This window comes from Mustela nivalis, assembly GCF_964662115.1.
Source record: "Mustela nivalis genome assembly, chromosome: 2".
NCBI classification, from domain to species: domain Eukaryota; kingdom Metazoa; phylum Chordata; class Mammalia; order Carnivora; family Mustelidae; genus Mustela; species Mustela nivalis.
In genome coordinates, this window is record NC_139021.1 from 142,014,398 (window position 1) to 142,034,811 (window position 20,414).

At 38.5% G+C, this 20,414-nt stretch overlaps 1 protein-coding gene across 10 annotated transcripts in view; it reads left to right on the top strand.

The window, feature by feature from the left end:
- The window catches only part of NRG3 (neuregulin 3), a 1,043,540-nt gene that overhangs the window by 799,001 nt on the left and 224,125 nt on the right, over positions 1-20,414 (top strand). For all 10 annotated transcript variants that reach the window (XM_082719379.1, XM_082719385.1, XM_082719381.1 and 7 more), the window contains exon 3: positions 1,535-1,608. In XM_082719379.1, coding sequence (XP_082575505.1) covers positions 1,535-1,608 — 74 coding nt within the window. The remainder of the gene's footprint in view (positions 1-1,534; positions 1,609-20,414) is intronic.

The following is a 20,414-nucleotide window of genomic DNA, read 5'->3' on the forward strand; positions in this document are numbered from 1 at the left end:
CTTCTGACTTCTCCCATTACAGACCGAGTGACATGCCTGTTTTACTTCAAGTGCAATAAATGGATACAAAAAGTTATGAAAATATGTGGCAGCTCCAACAAATTCTTTCAGTAGCCTGTTGGGTGTCTGGGGTATCCATATATCAGATGTCTTTGTTCTTAGTCTACAAGGAAAATTGCCAAGCACGGTCCAGAGCGCCAGGCTTAAGGAGGTGCTGAAGAGACCTGCCTGATTACCTAACTTCCAATTTGGCTCACAATGAAAGAGAGTAAAATTAACGTCCATGCCCTTCGGTTGCTGCTCCCACTGCAACAGACCTTATCTAATACTTTATTACACCCCCCAAACAAAGCCTATTCTAAAGAAAGGATTCACAGCCCCGGTCTCTGACAGAACGGTCTCTTTGAATTCTTTTGTCAATTCCATAGATTTCTAACAACCAGGGGATTGTTTTTTAAATCTGATTTTTATGCCAGCAGCACAATTTCCTCCTGTGTAAGTAGGACAGATTCATCCCACAAAACAACAATGCATGCTTCCCTGCCTAACTTGAGCATGACAGATTACGCTTCCAGCCGACCACTAAATGCCACCTCCCCACTCAGAGAGGCAGGCGTGGGGGCATCGGCTGCATTTGTGCCTTGAACTGCCAGCTGATGAGCCAATGCTGTCAGAGTTGGCCAAGCAGCCCTGATGGAGCGAGCTGTGTGAAGACTCGACAGAGGACTGGCAGGGCAGCGGTGACATGCCTCAGTGCGGGCGCTTCCAGGCATTTTCCTGGCCTCCACATTGCACCCGCCTCAGGAAAGTTGCCTTGTCGAATGCCTGCCAGAGAGCAGGCACTTTGCACATGTTTGTGAATATGAAAGAGAAAAATGAGGAGGGAAAGATACGAGTTTAGAGGGAAAGCACAGAGACCTTGCATGTAGACACAGATGCCTCTCGGATCTTAGCAGATCTAAAATAAATGCTGTTATTCCTGGCCAAGCAGTTGGGCAATGCTGACTTGAAGAATAGCTACATTAAAAAAAAAAAAAAAAAAAGTGAAATCAGCAAATGAACAAACTAATAAAACAGGAGGAAGATAAACAGTAGTCAAAATCTGATAAGATTTGATCACTTGTATCAGAAAATGATTTTTTTATTAGCAATATGGCCCTTAAAATATGCTTCCAAAAGGGCATTTGCAGCCTTTTAGGGACTAGCACATTGCATAAAGAAAAGACCTGCATATACCTGCATTCAGAGTTATGATCTGAAGATGACTATTACTCACGTTACTATGAGGGCCATCTTACAATGCTATTCAATTTTCTCGTTAGGTATTCCATCTAAAACTGTAAAAAAGCAAAGCCGTGCTGGGTTTTTCCGCACATCAACAGACTAAAATCCGTCTGTCGGTGTTAGAAGCTTGAATCAAAGAATACAAAAGCATGAATGTACTGTTCTCACATTTGTGTAATTGATGGCTCTTTTGCTTGTTGAAATCTTTCACGACCACATGCGTACGTTTGTCATTTATCCCTTTTCTCAGGTGCAAGGAAGGCTACCAAGGAGTCCGTTGTGATCAATTTCTGCCGAAAACTGATTCCATCTTATCGGATCCAAGTAGGTCAAGCATTTTTCTTCTTTCTCTAACGCAGTATGTAGGCAGCACTTACTCTGGGCAACGGTTGTTAGCTCAGTGGAAGGCTGTAGTTCAGTCGTTTGTCTCTGAGTGATGCCAAGGGTGGAAGCTGGGGGCAGGCGTGAACGTGCAGGGCTCTCGCTCGGAGCTAACTCGGTCTATGTCTGGGTCTGGTCTTCTCTCGAGTTGGGACCTGGTGTTCAGATTTAGTTCCGTCACTGATCTACACTGAGAACTCCAGCAAACACTCCTCCCTTAGCTTTCAGACAGACTCCCACCACCACCCATTGTGAAAGTAGGGAAACAGAAACAAAACAGAGCTCATTATGTTATTGACTTAACAGAATGTTATAGAAACTATCGTCTCATATTGGGTCTTACCCTTTGCTTGGAACTGCGTTAGTATTAAATCTATTAACTTTTACCGTACCTACTAAATTAAGAAAATAGGAATCTGAAATTACATAACTTTTCAAACTGTAAAAACCCCATTTTTAGCAACATTGTTTGCATATCACTGGTTCCAGGACTGTTGGAAATTTTTTTTTTATTCATAAAAGAAAACAATTTGCCACTAAGAAATATTGCTAGTCCTTAGTTTTTTGTTTCTATATGAAGTAAAAGTAACTTTTGGTACCAATCTGACCACTTCCAGTCAGATGTGAATTTTTTGCTTTATTTGTAAATAATCTTTTGCTCTTTCAATGACCACTACAATTGAATCACCACTGTGAAAAGGAGATTTTTTTTTTAAGATTTTATTTATTTAGTTGACAGACAGAGATCATAAGCAGGCAGAGAGGCAGGCAGAGAGAGAGGGGAGGAAGCAGGCTCCCTGCTGAGCAGAGAGCCAGATGCGGGGCTCCATCCCAGGACCCTGGGATCATGACCTGAGCTGAAGGCAGAGGCTTTAACCCCTGAGCCACTCAGGCACCCCAAAAAGGAGATTTTTATCCAATCAGCAGTTTAGGGAGGATCATGATGGGCACTTCCAAATCACAAAGGCAATGTTATGGTTTTCTAAATACCACACATGCATAAGACAGACTTCAACAAAATATTGTATATTGACGGGACACCTGGGTGGCTCAGTTGGTTAAGCAGCTGCCTTCAGCTCGGGTCATGATCCCAGCGTCGTGGGATCGAGTCCCACATCGGGCTCCTTGCTCAGCAGGGAGCCTGCTTCTCCGTCTGCCTCTGCCTGCCATTCTGTCTGCCTGTGCTTGCTCTCTCCCCCTCTCTCTCTCTGATAAATAAATAAAATCTTTAAAAAAAAATATTGTATATTGACAACAGACAGAAATTATCCTGTTGTGAGGGAGCACACCGCTGTGTAATGAACACGTCCAACCATCTTTCAACATCTTCTCAAAATGCATATTTTCTCCTTTCCCCACCCGCGAACACAGGTGCCGAATTTCTACCTGCATTGCCTTAGGAAATACAAAGTTGTTTTTTTTTCTTTTTAAAGGAAAAGTTTTGTTTAATTTCATTTAATTGTGTTTTATCTTGGCAAGACAAGCTACGATATAATCTTAACTACTCCTTTCCTTCCAAATGTAACTCTCCTTGAGGAAAGTGAAGGTTTCCTAAAATTTAACAAGCAAGCTAGTCATGGATTAGCTCCTTCTCTGAAATGGGAGGCATTGGTGTCTAGGAATTACCCTAGGGGCAGACAGTTACCAGAATGTGTAAAATTTGTTTCATCTTGCGATTTTGCCTCTTGCTAAGCAGATATCTCAAATGCATGCTTGTGGTTGAGACATGGATTTGGAATATTACAAAGCTCATGGGAGCATGGGCTTGTTAATTTCTTTCCTCTTGTTTCTTCTTCTTCTTCTTCTTCTTTTTTTTTTTTTTTAATTTTGGCTGATGTACCTAGTTCCCCCTCTATTTACCCCATTTCTTTCTTTCTTTTCTATTTCCCTCTGTTCTCCTCTTTCCTTCATTATTTCTTCCCTTTCGTCTTCTCCTTCCCTCCCTCCTCTTCTTGCCCCCTCTTTCCTTCCTCTTTCTTTGTTCACTTCCTCCTTCTTTCTTCCTTTTCCTTGTCATTTATAGCCATAGAATAGCTACCAAAAGGATAGAGGGCAAGGTATGGGAGCAGGGCTTGCATATGATACAAAATAGGTAAAATAATCTCTCTTTAGACAATCTAATCAAACCCTTGCCATCCACTTAGGTATCATAGTCCATCTCTGCAAAATTGAGGATGAGGCCCACCATTAATTAGGACTGTGCTCCTCAAAGAAAACTGACCTCATAATCACAGTCACTAGCCCGAAAACCTAGATCTTCTATGCATAAAAAATATTTATTGCAGTAATATTTCTGCTGGTGAAAAAATGGACACACGCTGAAAACCAACAGCAAAATTATGTTTAAGTAAAATATCATATGGCATATTATAATATTCTATTGAATCGCCATTAAAATGATGGGGTGCCAATAAAATGGTAGGGGTGCCAGGTTGGCTCAGTTGTTAAGTCTCTGCCTTCAGCTCAGGTTATGACCCCAGGGTCCTGGGATTGAGCCTGGTATCAGGCTCCCTTCATAGCGAGAAGCCTGCTTCTCTCTCTCCCTGCTTGCGTCCTTTCTCTTGCTGTCTCTCCCTCTCTGTCAAATAAACAAATAAATCTTTAAAAAAATATATTGTAGGAAATATTTCTATTGGGTGAAACAGCAACATAGAAAGGTATTTTCATATAAAATTGCAGTAGGAACATCCCTTGGTCCAATGGTAGAAAAAAATAAAACATATCCTGAAATGTTGAAAGGGAATTTTCAGTGTTTGGATTGTGGAAGTATATGGATTTTCCCCCCATTTCCTATAAAATGGCATAAGATTATGAGTCAGAGCTCCAGAAAGCCTTGAAAAAAAAACTAAAAAATAAAGCTCTGAGAAATCAAATGGACGAGTCCCAGAGATGGGGTTCAAATGGGAAAAGCAGGGGCGCCTGGGTGGCTCCGTTGCTTAAGCATCTGCCTTCAGCTCAGGTCATGATCCCGGGATTCTGAGATGGAGCCCCGAGACCCTGCTCAGTAGGGAGCCTGCTTCTCCCTCTCCCTCTGCTGCTCCCCCTGCTTGTGCTCTCTCTCTCTCTTTCTGTCAAATAATAAAACTTTTAAAAATAATACATTAAAATAAATGAGGAAAGCGCATAATAGCAACATATATGCATGCATAACTCCATTTATTTATGCACAAGTGTTTTCTGAGCATCCACCCGGGTCGGATCCTGTTAATACAAAGATACCCACAGAGTTTAGGCTCTGAGGCCCTCACCATCTAGGGAGGGAGAAAAACACATGGACACATAAACTTGGGCATGATTCTGATGGAATCCCTTACTGACCTGGGCAGATGCACTTGCCCCCTGAGTCTCAGGCCTTTCACCCAGAGAATGGCAATAATAATTGCTATAGGCACCTATCACCCAGACTGATGGGTAGTCAGTTACGGATGAACATTCGCCCACCGCCTTGACTCAACAGTATAATCACACTAATATGTGTTTAGAGCCCACGTGTGCCCGGCACTGTGCCAAGAGGCCTCACTTGGATTATCTCATTGGACCCTCACAGTCACATTCTGGCAGAATTACTGGCAACTGCTCACGTTTTATAGATGAGGAAATTAGGCCTCAGAGATGTTAAATCAACTCGCTCAAGGTCACGCAGCTCGTTAAGGCTGGAGTCTAACTTCTGATCCACATGACTCCAGGATCTGAGCCTGGGATGGCTGGGCTCTTCCCTTTCCCGCTCGGCCCCTCCTTCCTAACCTTATTTCCGCTCTGACATTTATCACTCTCAATTTCATTGACTAAAACTCAATGACCTGCAGCAAACATTATTCTAAGGAACAATATTTGCACGATTTTCATATCTTAATGCAGCAACTTGAGCTTCCATTGAGATTTAAATCCCTAATGAAATTTCCTTGTCAAAATTCTTGCTGAAGGATCGTTTAATTTGCTGCACAGGATATCCTCGAATGACTCCGTGCTCAGGAAATAAGCTTCCTTCCAGCGCCCTCCCTCTCTTTCCTCCTCTCTCCCCTTTCTTCTCTCCCTTCTTCCTTCTTCTCTCCCCATTTGCCGAATGCCTGCTCTAGTTTAGTGAAATCGCAGTTAACAGTGTGTCAGAAGCCTCTGCTGTTCTCTTCTCCCTCAAGCAAGGCAGAGTTGATCTGAAATGTGCATCTCTCCAATTAATTTTAAAAAATAAATAAATCTCAGATTACATGCCTTTGGGGAGATAATGCCAGGATGTCACCGTGAGAAGGCTCAGTGGTTGCTATGACCAGTGTCTATCCCATGGTCCCAGCGTGGATCCTCAGACCTACTATTCCAAAAACTCATTTTTTACCCCCAAAGAACCTGTGGTTAATCCCACTCTGGAAGAACTCTATGTACACATGAATTAAACTTATAAAGTGCCTTGATGTCAGGTTTTGAAAAAATATCTTTTGCACATAACTGTCAGGTGAATCGAACCTTCACATGGGGTCAGTGCACAGAAGCCACAGTCTGATCACAAGGATGAATGGTAAGCATGGGTTCAGAAGGAGGGTGGTAAGAGGAACAGACTTAGGTCAGGATCCGGAGGACATGACCGTCTGCGGAGGAGCCAGCACCAGCCTACGTAGCGTACAATACTAGCATGTATTTGTACCCTGCCTCTCCCTGCTGCTAGCCAGCACTGCCCATGGATAGCAGCAAGCAACTTCCAGGAAGCCCCACAGTCTTCTAGACAATTTATAATTTAATTTCTTCAGAGCCAGTCCTCTTTCTGTAACACAGGATCAACCTATAGAATCCTGCCCAGTTTTCTCTTCCTCACCACCTGCACCTAGCCAGATCAGGTACCATCTTCAGCCTTGAAGCAGAACCAGATGGTACTGAAGAATCATAAGCTGGTCAAGGATTCAGGCAGACATTTTCCTGGGTCTCCTCTCTCAGGAGCACATGCCAACCTGAGCTATCATCAAAACGTTCATGTCATCACTGGCCAGGGGCAGCCTGAAAGTAGCTCCAGAGAATGGATTCAGAATGGAATCAAAGAATGATGGGGGGTGGAGAAGATGCCCATCCATGGTGAGGGTCCCATGGGACACCCATGCCTGGCTGCAGGTGACAAGTCTGCAAAGTCATCTAGTCTCCACCAAGGGAGGATAGAAGAGAACTTCTGGGTCCAGTCTATATGAACTGTTCAAAGAAAAATTTCCATGATTTACAGATCTAATAAAAATTCAGCAGATCTTGAATGGCAACATCCAATCTAGCAGATAAAAAAGATCTCTAAAGAGCAGTAGAAGGTGAGCAGTTCTTATAGACCAAGGTGAGTAGGAATAAGGAAGTTATACTGGGTGTTTGCTGATGTGTTAAAGCAGGGTCACTTACCTTATACAAAGCAAAGAGAAATCTTAGAGCCCAGCCAGGTAACTTGTGCTGAGCACGTAAGCATAGATTGCTTGACCTTGGCCTTCCTTTTCTGGGACAGCACAGCATGGAAGCTTAGCTAAATTTTGGTTGGCTGATGTGGGGCTTAGCATAAGCAATTCCATGTTAAGCCTAATCTGGTTATTACCGTAGTGATTTACATTCACACTTTTATTTCTTCAGATCTTAGAAACCAGGCTCTGCTCTTACAATGCCCTCTGAGATGCCAGGAGCCTGGTCTGGCCATTCATAGTTCAGAGGAAGCCTAGCAGCAAAAATGGTGTGAGTTTAAACTTCCCATCATTCCAAATAGGGTTTATGTGACCCCAACTTCCCAGGAATAATCACTACGGGAACCCAAAAAATAAATTGCAAGAGATGTGGTTCTAGCATGTGGTTCCTAGAGGGAGTGCTGGCAGTGAGCCAGTCCACACAGCCCAATTTGTAATGGTTTGCAGGGACAGCAAATTCATCAGGTCGGAGCACAGTAGGTCTCCTTCCCTATGTACTAGGAAGCCTATTGGGTCATCACTCACTCAATGCTCAAACCATTCAGCTCAGGGCAGAGTGTTACTCTTTGCTGTGCAGGGCACAGTGAGGAAGAAGGAAACTTGAGAGCCTCCTCAAAGAGCCAGTGTGGGGCCCGGGAGCCCAGGCAGGTGTTGGCAAAGCAGCTGCAAGAGGTTTCCTTGAAGAGTATCAATTGGGACTTGCCCAAAGAGACTCATGCTCTGCATTATTGCCTTTCTTGATTTCATGTAGCATATAGAAAAGCTTCCTAGGTGTCGGCAAGTCGATGGAGGAGTGTAACAAAAGGTGCTCTAGATTAGGAATTAAAGGTTCTAATCTTGTGGCCACTTGCTCTTAGCAGTATGGCCTTGGGAAAATCACAGTGTAACTGAACCTCAGTGTCTTTATCTATAGAAGGATCCTGGTTAAAAGAAGAAAATGACCCTCAGTACAGAGCAGGCTGTACCTGCAAGTCATTCAGAAGTCAGGTGCATGGCTGAAATAATATATCTTTTTGTTCATTTACTTATTTATTCCCCCAAATAATTAGGCACATATAAAGTACACCATGCTATAGATTCAAACAATAATAATTAAGGATCCTTCCATCAATAAACTACAGTCCAGTAAAATGCATTTATTGAAATTGAATTGTAGGCTCCAAAGGATGTCATGTCCATAAGAGAGAGAGAAATGATTTTTCATTAATTCAAAATCTTACTGATAGCTTGAGATGGGATAAGTTGCCTAACATTGATGGGTTCTGGTTTTCTTCTTTATAAAATAAGATATTAATAGTCTCTAACACATACAGTTATTGTTGAGATTAAATAAAATAATTCAGGGAAATTTGTGCATGGCACATAGAGAAGGCTCAATAAATGTTATCTATTATTATCATTATGGTTGTATGTTAACTATTATTATTGCCTTTATAACTACAGAGTGTATAAGGCACTGAGATAGCTACTGCCAGGGATTAAAAAGCTTAAGGCATATTACCTGACCTCAAATATTTCCAATTGCATAGAGCCAAGAAAAATATATAAACAAGTACAACACACACACACACACAAAAGCAAGACAGTTAAGGAAATATCATAAAAATGGGAAGGGGCACCTGGGTGGCTCAGGGGGTTAAAGCCTCTGCCTTCTGCTCAGGTCATGGTCCCAGCATCCTGGGATCAAGCCCCGCTTCGGGCTCTCTGCTTAGCAGGAAGCCTTCTTCCTCCTCTCTCTCTGCCTGCCTCTCTACCTACTTGTGATCTCTGTCAAATAAATAAATAAAATATTTTTTTTTTAAATGGGTGGGAAATAAAAGTTCACTTAAAGTGAAGGGGAGAGATTTGGGCTGTTCACAAAGGACTTATCTAGGAGTGAGCATTATAATGAGTTTTTCACATGGGGTGCTGTGGCTGCTTACACAGGCTGTACACTGCCTAACTCTGTTAAGAATCTTTCAGACTAGAATAAGAAGGACTCTCCATGAAGCTGTGCAGCATGATCATGGGAAGGAACTTTCCATTAATGAATTGGATGGAGAAGAGCTTTCTTGAGGGCATAAAGCATAACCTACCACCACTTCACCCTGTCCTTTAATCAGCACTGATGAGAGGGGATGTCTTTCCAGACTGGAATCTGCTCAGAACACTTAAGTCCCCTGCATTACTCTGCCCTCCAGTAGCCATCAAAATATTGTTAGCAGACTGGATCCATATAAAATGTGTAACTCTTGGGGCTCCTGGGTGGCTCAGTGGGTTAATGCCTCTGCCTTCAGCTCAGGTCATGATCCTAGGGTCCTGGGATCGAGCCCCACATCAGGCTCTCTGCTCAGCAGGGAGCCTGCTTCCTCCTCTCTCTCAGCCGGCCTCTCTGCCTACTTCTGATCTCTGTCTGTCAAATAAATAAGTAAAATCTTTTAAAAAAAAAAATGTGTAACTCTTATTACCAACTTCTGGCCTTGAAAGAGAAGTAACAGAATTGTCATATTTTGACCATGCCTGTGTGAATTTCATGAAGTCTGTCTGTTCTGTCAGATCTATGGCTTTTTCATTCAATTGCTATCATCTTCAAACCTACCCTTTAAATCTGTACAAAATACCTAATGTTTACCAATTAACCATGCAAATGCAACTGTTTCTAGAAGACTAGGAAGATAAATATACTTATAAAAAAGAAAAAACTTCCCAATATCACATCATTCAGAGATAACCACTAATCATTTTAGTGCAAAACAGTCCCAACTACTTTATAATTTCCCTTTATAGGAGTCCCAACTATTTTATAATTACCCTGTGGAAATACTGCATGATCCACCAATGCATAGAAGGCAGGGTATCTGGAGCCAGAGGGAAACAGTTGTCCTTTTCTCCCATAGCTTCTCTGCTCTGCTCTGGCTTCCCAGCTTGCTAATTGCTGCTTTCCCTAACTTAGCCCTTGCTGAGGGTCTACTGTACCTGGGACAATGGTAGACTGGCCTTAGGCCTGCTCAGGAGCTTCTCAGGCTCGTCTTCAGACAGCCAGCATCCTATTTTCCTTGTGTGTGGTCCACAGCTAGTCTACAGGACCAGCCCATCTGTCGTCCCAACGTGCTCTGGCAAGCAAGCCATTCAAATGCCCCTGAGATCAGACTCTCAGGACCAAGATGGCTTTCTTCCCCCTCTTTCGCCCACCCTTTTTAGATTTTCAGAGTCAGCAAGGGTGATCAAGTGTTCTGGAATGGCTTTAGATTATTTGATTATTTCCTTTATAAATTCTACACTTAGTGATTAATCTCACACTTCATTATCTATTATCCATTATATTGACACTCTAATCAAATCTGAGGTAGGGAGAATTAGTCTAACATCTTGTTACATTATATACTAATTTTTCTTACAAAGTTGGGATCATTTCTATACATATATTGTAATCTGTTTTTTTGTCATTTAGTATATTATGACCTTTTCCCCACAGCATTATATAATTTTATATTTTTCTAAACTATTAATTTAAAGAGTATAATATTATAAGCATTTCATATAAATTATTTACCAGTCTTTTATGCTGGATCATTTAGTGAATTTCCAATTTTTCATGATTACAGTGATTTATAAGCATTATGCATATCTTGTGGTACAGATTATTAAGAATGCATTTCTGGACTTCTAATACACTTTGATAAATTTTCCTCCTGAAAAGTAATATTTATTTCTGTTTCCAGGAACACATTAGGAGAAAGTTGATTTTACTTTTTTTCTTTACCAGAACTGAATAGTATTTTTAATTGATAATTTTGCCAGGAAAATTATATCTCACCAATGTTTTAAGCAGAATTTCTTTGAGTACCAGAAAAATTGAATACTTTTTTATTTGTACCAGAAAAATTGAATACTTTTTTATTTGTATATTGATCAGTTTCATTTTTACTTCTACGAATTTTTAAATTCTTTGCTTTGCTCACTTTCAAGTCTGGGAATTTTTTTGTCTTCTTCAAAGGAGTTTGTTATTTTGAAGATAATAAATCATGTACTATCATATACTTTATAATTTTTTTAGACTGCTCTTTGATTTATTACTTTGTTTCTTGACACATATAGAAATTTTGCCTTTTATGGGATCAAATCTATCAGTTACTTTAAAATATAGTTCATATGTTTAATACTTAGACTTCCTTCACCATGAAATGAAATAAATATTTTGCTAATTTAACCCTTAAAATTTTACTGTCTCTATAATTTATTATTATCTGTTTGTACATATGGTTATATATAGTCATAATCTGTCTGAAATTTATTTGTGCTTACTTAGAGATTAAAAATACTATTTTAAAAAGAGAGCTAAGGAATTCTCCTAACAAAATTTATTGAATGATCTGATTCCTGATTGATATAAAAAGTGGTCTTAATCATATACTCCATAATTATATGTATTTGGGGCTGTTTGTGTTTCTATCTATTCTCTAGGTAGAAATAACACCACAAGGTTATTTAATTTTAAGAATTTTTTAAAAGATTTTATTTATTTATTTATTTGAGAGAAAGAAAGAGAGAGAGAGAGCATGGGGAGGGGCAGAGGAAAAGCAGGTTCATTGCTGAGCAAGGAGCCCAATGTGGGGCTCCATCCCAAGACCCTAGGGTCATGACCTGAGCCAGAGACAGACGCCCCTAATTTTAAGCAATTTATAATGTATTAGACATTTAGTAATGTTATGCCCATACTTTTTATTGTTTTTTAAAAAAAGATAATGGTTTGAGTGATTAAATACAGTTCAGTAGGGGCACCTGGGTGGCTCAGTGGGTTAAGGCCTCTGCCATCAGCTCAGGTCATGATCCCGGGGTCCTGGGATCGAGCCCCGCGTCGGGCTCTCTGCTCTGGGGAGAGCCTGCTTTCTCCTCTCTCTCTGCCTGCCTCTCTGCCTGCTTGTGATCTCTGTCTGTCAAAAATAAATAAATAAATAAATACAGTTCAGTCATATGCTATATAGAACTTGTTTCACACGATATTTTAGAACATCAAATGTTTTGAAAAACAGCTATTGTTTGAAATTAAATAAAATGTAGAATTCAGAGTAGCATATATGGTGTGAATAGGTGACCATATAATTTATCATCTAACCTACAATACTTAGAGAATGAAGGACAGAGGTATAACTAATACAGTGACCAAAAATGTGTGAAGCGGTACTGTATGGTCACCCAAATTTGTAAAATATATGTTTACACTTAATATATGAGCTTTTAAAACAATAACTGGAAGGCAACCCACTGCAAAATGTGGTGGGGTTATGCACAATTTTTCTTGCCAGTATTTTTTTTTGGTATTCTCCCGATTTTCAATAATACATATATTTTAACTTAGTAATTATTAAAAGAATGAAAATAACAACAGACTTTCTTTAATGCTCTCTGTGTGTATGGCACTGTTCTAAGCACTTTACAAATAATCCTATCATAGCCCTGTGAAGTCAATACAAAAGAAGCCCCCATTTTAATGATGAAAAAAAATGAAGCAAAGATAAATAAAATTATTTACCCAAAGATACACATTTAGCAAGTGGTAGGCCTAGAATTTGAACCTCACAGGTTATGCGGTCTAAACAAGAAAAATGAGGAAGCAGATTAAAGTTGACAGCAAAAAAAGTTGATAACAATTCTTTCTCATTGAGTTATAAATATTATAAATATTATAAATATTATGAATCCTCACATCACTCCCCATTCATCTGAGCATCATTATTTTTCTATGTGACCTTTCACATATGCTTTTTTGGAATTTGAGGTGTTTTCTGACAGATTGTGTCTGGGTCCCCACACAATCCTGTGGGTCAAAATGAAGGAAGAAGAGCACAGTGCAGTTTTATCTAGTTTTATCTTGCCAACAGCCCCTTTGGTCCCTAGCACAGCAGGGCAGGCTCCAAGCCTGGAGCTTGAGGCAACCCCAGCAAGTCCTGTGATGGTTCTCTCTGTTCATTTTGGTTATTAGGAGTTTGCTACTGCAAAGCGTGTATTCTGCCCACACCGTGACTCCCTGAAGAGAAAAAACGTAACAGGATTTTTGGTGTCTACCTAACAGACACTTACACCTGCAGTTGGTATAAACCAGGAGTTGAGCTGCCCATGGGTTACCTGCTCAGGGAGACCCCCAGCTCAGGATAAGTGCTCAACTCCCGCCCCATCCCCCACTGCCCTTCCCCCACTCTCCTGATTTGAGAGAGCTTGATAGAGTTCTTATTACTCAGATATACTATCAGAAGTCCATAATTCATGCAATTTTCAATACAGTTTGATTTTATATACACAATATTTTGCAGTTTATTTCTATATTTGTCATAGTTGACTTATTATTTATGCATGAGAATGACTCCCCCCTCACACACATTTAGACATTAATGTAGCTTTCTCCCGGTAACCATAATGTGTTTGTCATTTTCCCTGAAAATCTATGAGGCAACAATCTTTTGTGAGTATTCCAATGGGCTTTTTATCTGGAAGTTTCCAAATGATATGCTTTTGAGTGAATATAAGGAAGAATTGAAAGAAAAATGATGGAAGCTTTGTCCAAGAATGCCTGAAGAATAACAGCAAAGAAACAATAACCACAAAACAAAATTGGTCCTCACCCAAGGGTGTATGGAGCATCCGGGATTACCTTGCTCGTGTCATTTTGTACTTTCTCCTTGTACTCCATTTTGGATAAATTTCAATCACATTTATTAACATTACATGTATCCCTAAATAGCTATTACTACTTTCTACAAAACACAGGGAAAACTGTAATGCCTTTCACCTATGTTAATAGACTTCTCTAAACACATCAATTTATTTACATTCTGTGCCCAAGAACTACTAGATTTTGGGAATAAGTAGCAAATTTTCTTTTTTCTGGTATTCTAGATGATGCTGATAGTGGGAAACTGCCAAAGTAGTGCAGTTCCAAACACACACCCACCATCCTCCTTTCCTTGAGAGAGCTTTTTAAGAGAGGATGATGGGACAATTTCACTCTTGTGACTAACATGAAATGGAATGATTTGAGCTATTACCATCTTTATTTCAAATTTGGTAGTACCATCATTCTTGCAGTGTTTATGTAGTTTTTAAAAATTGGACACACAGATTGTAAATAGCCTTTCATAATGTGGGCTACAAAAGTAAGCTCAGAGAAATATAAAAATTGACCGCATTGTTGGCAGAAATCAGAGACAGAGGGTTATGTGTTTTCTTTTAATAATAGGGCCATTATTTCAAATACTAACAGAGAAGTTCTGTGGAATGAAGACTTCCTATGAGCAGAATATTTTTGATAGTCTCCATCTACACTTTCTCATTTATTAATCACCCTAAATTGTGGTCATTCTATAGTTAGAGAAACTGATTCAGAGAATTTAATTAACCCACCCACATAACTCAATTTCTAAGAATTTACTTTCAAATCTACTAATTCTACACTTTAGCTTCCAGATGCTTTCCGATGGGGGCTAATAAAATGTTTGTGCTTTTATTTTTAAGCCAGGGAACTGACAATTGAAGATCAAAGTAACAATGTTGTTTTAGAACGGTATTTGCAAGAAGAGTCTTTATTTATCTGATCTAGCCATTGATTGATTGATCTTTCATAAGGGTCTAAGAGCAAGGCATTCTCCATCATTTCTTGAAATGAGAATTTTGATGAAGTATTATGGCTAGCAGTATGATTAAAAATTTAACTTAAAATAGCTGAAGAGATGGATACATAATTATGACAGCTTGGGGTGCAATGGTTGCATTAAGCAGTACAGTGCAAGGTACGTAATCCAGTTCACAACACACTTGATAAAATTGTGAGCAGTTAAAATGAGTTTTTAATGATTCATTTTATTTGAGAATAGATTTTTGAGAATAAATATTGGATCTTCTGAATTTCTGGCTCCCTTAACTTTTCAGTCTTTCCCTATGAATGGGTTCTAACTGTTCAGTTACATTTGTTCCTATCTCCATTGTCTCCATTTTCTTTGGAATCCTGAACACTAAATACCCTCCAGGGAAGCTCTGTGGGATAATTAGTGTGGAATTGATCTGGCAGATAAACAGTTGATTCTCACCATGTTTCAAATCATGAGAAGATTATCAGATTTCTGGTTTTTCATAATTTCTTGTCTTAATAGAAATCTTTTATGATTATACCTGAAGAAAATGTCCAGATATTGGGCATAACCCGCATCAGTGGCCCAGGAACATATATCAGACCTGATAGGAGTTTTTTGTGGATTATCTGTGAATGCTTCCCCTCAACTAAGAGTGAATAAGGTGGAATTTAAAACTCAAACAAACATTTCTATAGAATAAGACGATTCAGATAGCACTACCATTTATCGAGGACCTGTTCTAATTCATGCAAGAAACTTTGCCAGGTATATTGGCGTGCGTTCTATATGTTCTGTCATTTAACTCTGACAAGTAAAAGAAAAAATAGCTATTACTATTATTCCCATATAGTTTTGAACAATATAGATAAGACTAAGAAGGTAAGACCTAGATGAAGAAAACTATGGAGATTTACTGTAGGATTTAAGAAGACATAAATTGAGAGAGATTCCGGTGATGGGGATTAAGGAGGGCACCTCCTGCTGGAAGCGTTATATGCAAACAATGACTCATGGAACACTACATCCAAAACTAATGATGTACTGTATGGTGACTAGCATAGCATAATAAAAAAGTAAATTGAGAGAGATCTAGCATGATTTACCATCAAACATATTTTATAAAATGGCATTGCTCCTTGAATATACTTTACTATAGGTCCAAATAAAATCATCAGACTATTGCTTACACTTTTGCTAGTTTTGGTGCGTTTGTGTGTTTTTTGTGTTTCATTATGGAACTTAATCAACAGATTATTGAGATGTAAAATGAAGATTTTATAGGGAGAACAGGGGTTGTGTTGGTTTGGGTTACTGCTCTATGCCAAGTGCTACCATGCTTCCATTACATTAGACATTTAGGTATATTTTGATTAAATGAGTGAAATAAAGACTTGTCAAAGGTAACATGTTTTACTAATTCTTATTCTTAAATGTGTTTTTAGTCTATCCACTTAAAAATTCACTTAGTATCTATCAAATACCTATGAATTTGCTAAGTGTTATGGATAATTACTATTCACAACATTTTATTTTATAATACTTTTTAAGTTTAATTTAATTTTAGGATGTGATACATTCACATAGTTCAATACTAAATCATAGAAAAGCATTTACAGTAAAAGCCTCTACCCCATCCCCCACTCATACAGTTTCTCTCACAAGCAGTCACTGCTGCTAGCTTCTTATAAATCCTTATAAACTTATTTTATCATGTATTATAAATGACAGTAATATACTTATTATATATTAATACATAAATAAATAATGTATTTATAAAAGCAAAATGAACCCAAAAAAGTTCCTTTTCCTTTTTATGTAAATAACAGCTCATAACACGTGCTGTTCCATCTTGCTTTTCCAAATAGAAATAGATGTAATACAAAATTAACAACTCATCTGTGGATTTGCGTTTAGGTTATTTGCTGTTTACAATATGCTATTTTAAGCAGTATGTAGGATACATTTCTAGAAGTGAAATATCTGAGTCAAATATGTGCACCTTTGTATATTTTTGGGTTTTCTTTATTTTCATCCCTAGAGTGGTACCAATTTAAACTCTCAGACCTTCTCCAAACCCTCTGTTTCTCCAAAGTCTCTTTCACGTACTACATTGCTTTCTCAAACTATTTCATCTTTGTTCAGTCTTAGAAGGATAGCTTTTATTTTTTTTTTTAAAGATTTTATTTATTTATTTGACAGAGAGAAATCACAAGTAGGCAGAGAGGCAGGCAGAGAGAGAGGAAGGGAAGCAGGCCCCCTGCTGAGCAGAGAACCCGATGCGGGACTCGATCCCAGGACCCTGGAATCATGACCTGAGCCGAAGGCAGCGGCTTAACCCACTGAGCCACCCAGGCGTCCCAGAAGGATAGCTTTTAATTGAATTTTTCATATATTTTTTAATTGAATTTCTTTTATGATGAGTGACATAGAGCATCTTTTCCTATGTTTAAGAGCTATTATATTTCCTTTCCTGTGAACTCTCCTAATATATACCTTGCTCAATTGTGTATTCAGTTATTGGTCATTCTTTTAATGACTTGTAGGAACTGTTAATATATATAAAGGAGTTTAGGCCTTTGATAGTGACAAAAGGTTCAAATACTTATTCTCTTTTGACCTTTGCATCTTGTCTTTGATTATCAAAATCCATGCCAAGCAGGAAACTTTCCCGTCTCCCTCTCTCCCTCCCTTCCTCTGTTCATCTTCCCTTCTTATATTAGAATGAATCAGTTATTTTCTTTCGTGGCTACTGTGTTTTGTGTAATGCTTTTAAAAGTTCTTCCTTGCTCCAAGTTCATTCTATAATTATCCCATGTAAATTTGATAATTTCATTATTTTATGCTTCAATCATCAAAAATCTTCAGGTCTCTTTTTTCCCAGGTGATTTCAGAGATTCCCAAATGATTTCATTAATAATATCAATTATTAATAACACATCTATCAATAATAATAATGGTACTTATGTTATCATATACCTATAAATAAAATGTAAAATAACAGTATATCAAACATTTATTTGTTCTATTTCTGATCTTCCTATTCTCTTCTATTGATCTATTTCTCTGCAATACTATTTGTGTGATCTGTTGATCAGTGTAATACTCTTAATTATTGAGGTTGTATTACATGTATTAAAATTCATAGAAGGAGGGCAAGTCCTCATTCAACCCTCCACCACCAATTTAGGGACTAATTGTTATACTGAAAGGTAGCCATGGTGGGCCATAAGTTAATGAAGCAGAAGAAGCCAGGCTTAAAGTTTAAAAATAAAGGAGAAAAGGAGAAAGAGAAAAGAGAAGAGACAAAGACTGTATTACCTCTGGAAGTGCCATCCCAAGCACCTCTTTTTTTTTTTTCCCTCTCATAGCCAGGGAGAAAATTTTGCTAATATTACCAAAAGACAAACCTTAGCCCCCATTAACTGACTACTACCTTGGGATCTAAAGATCAGTCCCTTGATCCTATGTAGCATTATTTGCTTTATAACATCTCCTCATTTTTTCACTTCTTAGGATTTTTATTTTCTGGAGCAAGTGTATATTACTTTAACATAAAAACTTATGGTGGGTGATCCATTATTGGTCTGTATTATAGTACCAGAAATTAGTGATACTTATAACTTACTATACAGTGAGCATGAGCAGAAATACAATGACAGTTTTATAACTGCAGGCTACTGTGCTATTAATAATCTTGGAAGTGAACTGTTCAATATCCAAGTTGGTTCAGCAAGACAAAGACTGTTGAAACTGACATCTTCTATGTGCTGATAAAGAAGAACCAAAAGATATTCCAAGTAGAAACTCTTGTGTTGCTTGAAAAAGAACTTCATCTAGCACAGTAGTCAGGGGTAGAAAGATATAGCTCACAAATACCTCAGGTAACTTGATTTTTCCTATTTTACTTCTAACAAGCATGCTTCAGGACACTCGGAGAGGCCTTTTCAGCCAAGAGAAGATACGGACGCCACTCTCTTTTTCATGTGACCCAGTTTTATGGTGTCCAGCAGCAGCAGACCCATAGCCAGATATATTCATCCTCCCTTGATCTAAGCTTGAGAATGTGATTATACTGCTTTTGTAGTCATTACCATCAGCCCCTGAAGGAGTTATCCGTTCCCTTCCATAATCCCATAGTAGTCTGTGTATTCTTCTCAAACGATCAACCTACAAAAAGGGCTGGACATGTTATGTCTATTATTTTTCACACTTAATTTAATTTCATTCCAGTCTCTCTGCCTCCAGAGACTCCCAAGACTGATATCATCGCTGCTATTTTGCAGGTGAGATGTTGAGCCCTTGCTTTAGGTGAGGTTTAGGCAATAAACTTCACTCCTGGCTGTCTGAGGAAAAGGGAGAGACAGAATCTGACATTCTTGGCTTCTACAGAGAGAGATTCCTTCAAAGGAAATTTGGGAAAGGTTTGGAAAGAGGAATATTTAACATCGAGAAAAACCATTCCACCCTTAATTACTCCACACAAAACCGACCACAGGTTTTATTCCACAGAATAAAATCTGATACATAATTTATTTTCTTCTTGTCCTTAAGGATCTTAAGATGGGTCTAAGGTGTCCCATCTATTTCATGTTTTTCTAATCTTCCAATTTAGCACTGCAGTTAAAGAAGGAAATAAGGTGAACTTGACTTCACTTATTTTTCATACCCTGCTTGCTCCTCAGGGATGTCATCTTCTACTTGTTAATATTGACCAATATTTCGTACATGTGTTTTTGCCCTTTGTTGTTGTATCTTGTATGCACATTGATCTATGGTCTAAAGACTCACTCTACAGACCTATCTTCTCTAAAAGTAAAAAATGTATTGCTTGCTTTCAGTCTTCTGCTGAATCCTGTAAGGAAGCAGATGGTGAGTTACATTTGAGGACAAAGTTCTCTCAGGATCTGGGATATACTCCTGTCAGCCTGGGACCCTAAAACTCATTTGTACTTTATGTTCTCTTATCCATCGTTCTGCACCTCAACAACTGCTCTCAAATGTCTCTACAGCCTTTTCTACAAAAGTTATTTCTGACAGAAAATGTGGTTCTACTAAGCATACTGATTAATTCTGTTTTGTCTTAATCATGAATAACTATATATATCAGCTTCTTCAGACGGCAGGTGAATCCTGTCCTACTTTTCTCACTGTCCTAGAACACCAAATTCTTCCTCAGTTCTCTAATTCCATCGTTCTTTTGGCCTTTGCATCTTTTCCCTTTTATATGTTATAATTTTTTATGTTTCTGAACCTATAGTTACAGGTATCTGCCAATGGCTTTTATTATTATCATTATCTTTTTTATTATTTTATTATTATTATAGTACAGTTTTAGTAAATCTGATAGAAAAATAACCAACTGTGAAGAGAAAGTGGCTCACTAAGAAGCAACTGATACTGATTGTATCACACTGACTCTGAAACCCTCTTGCCATTCAGTAAAAGCCATCGAGGAAGGCACGACTTTTTATGACACAGGCTAGTGTGCTAGTAATTCCCTGACAAATTCAATGCTGAGTTCCTTCTGTCCTTCTCATGTAATATCATAGGATGGAAAAAAATGTTACATTATTTTTGGAAAGGGAATTCAATTTAAGAAATTAAATAAGCACACTTTATTTTCCCATCATTAATCATTACTGATGAAGCCAAGACCTAGAATGTTTATGAAACAATTAAAGAAATGAAAGGAAAGAAACCACATACATGACTGGAATTTTATAAGATAGTG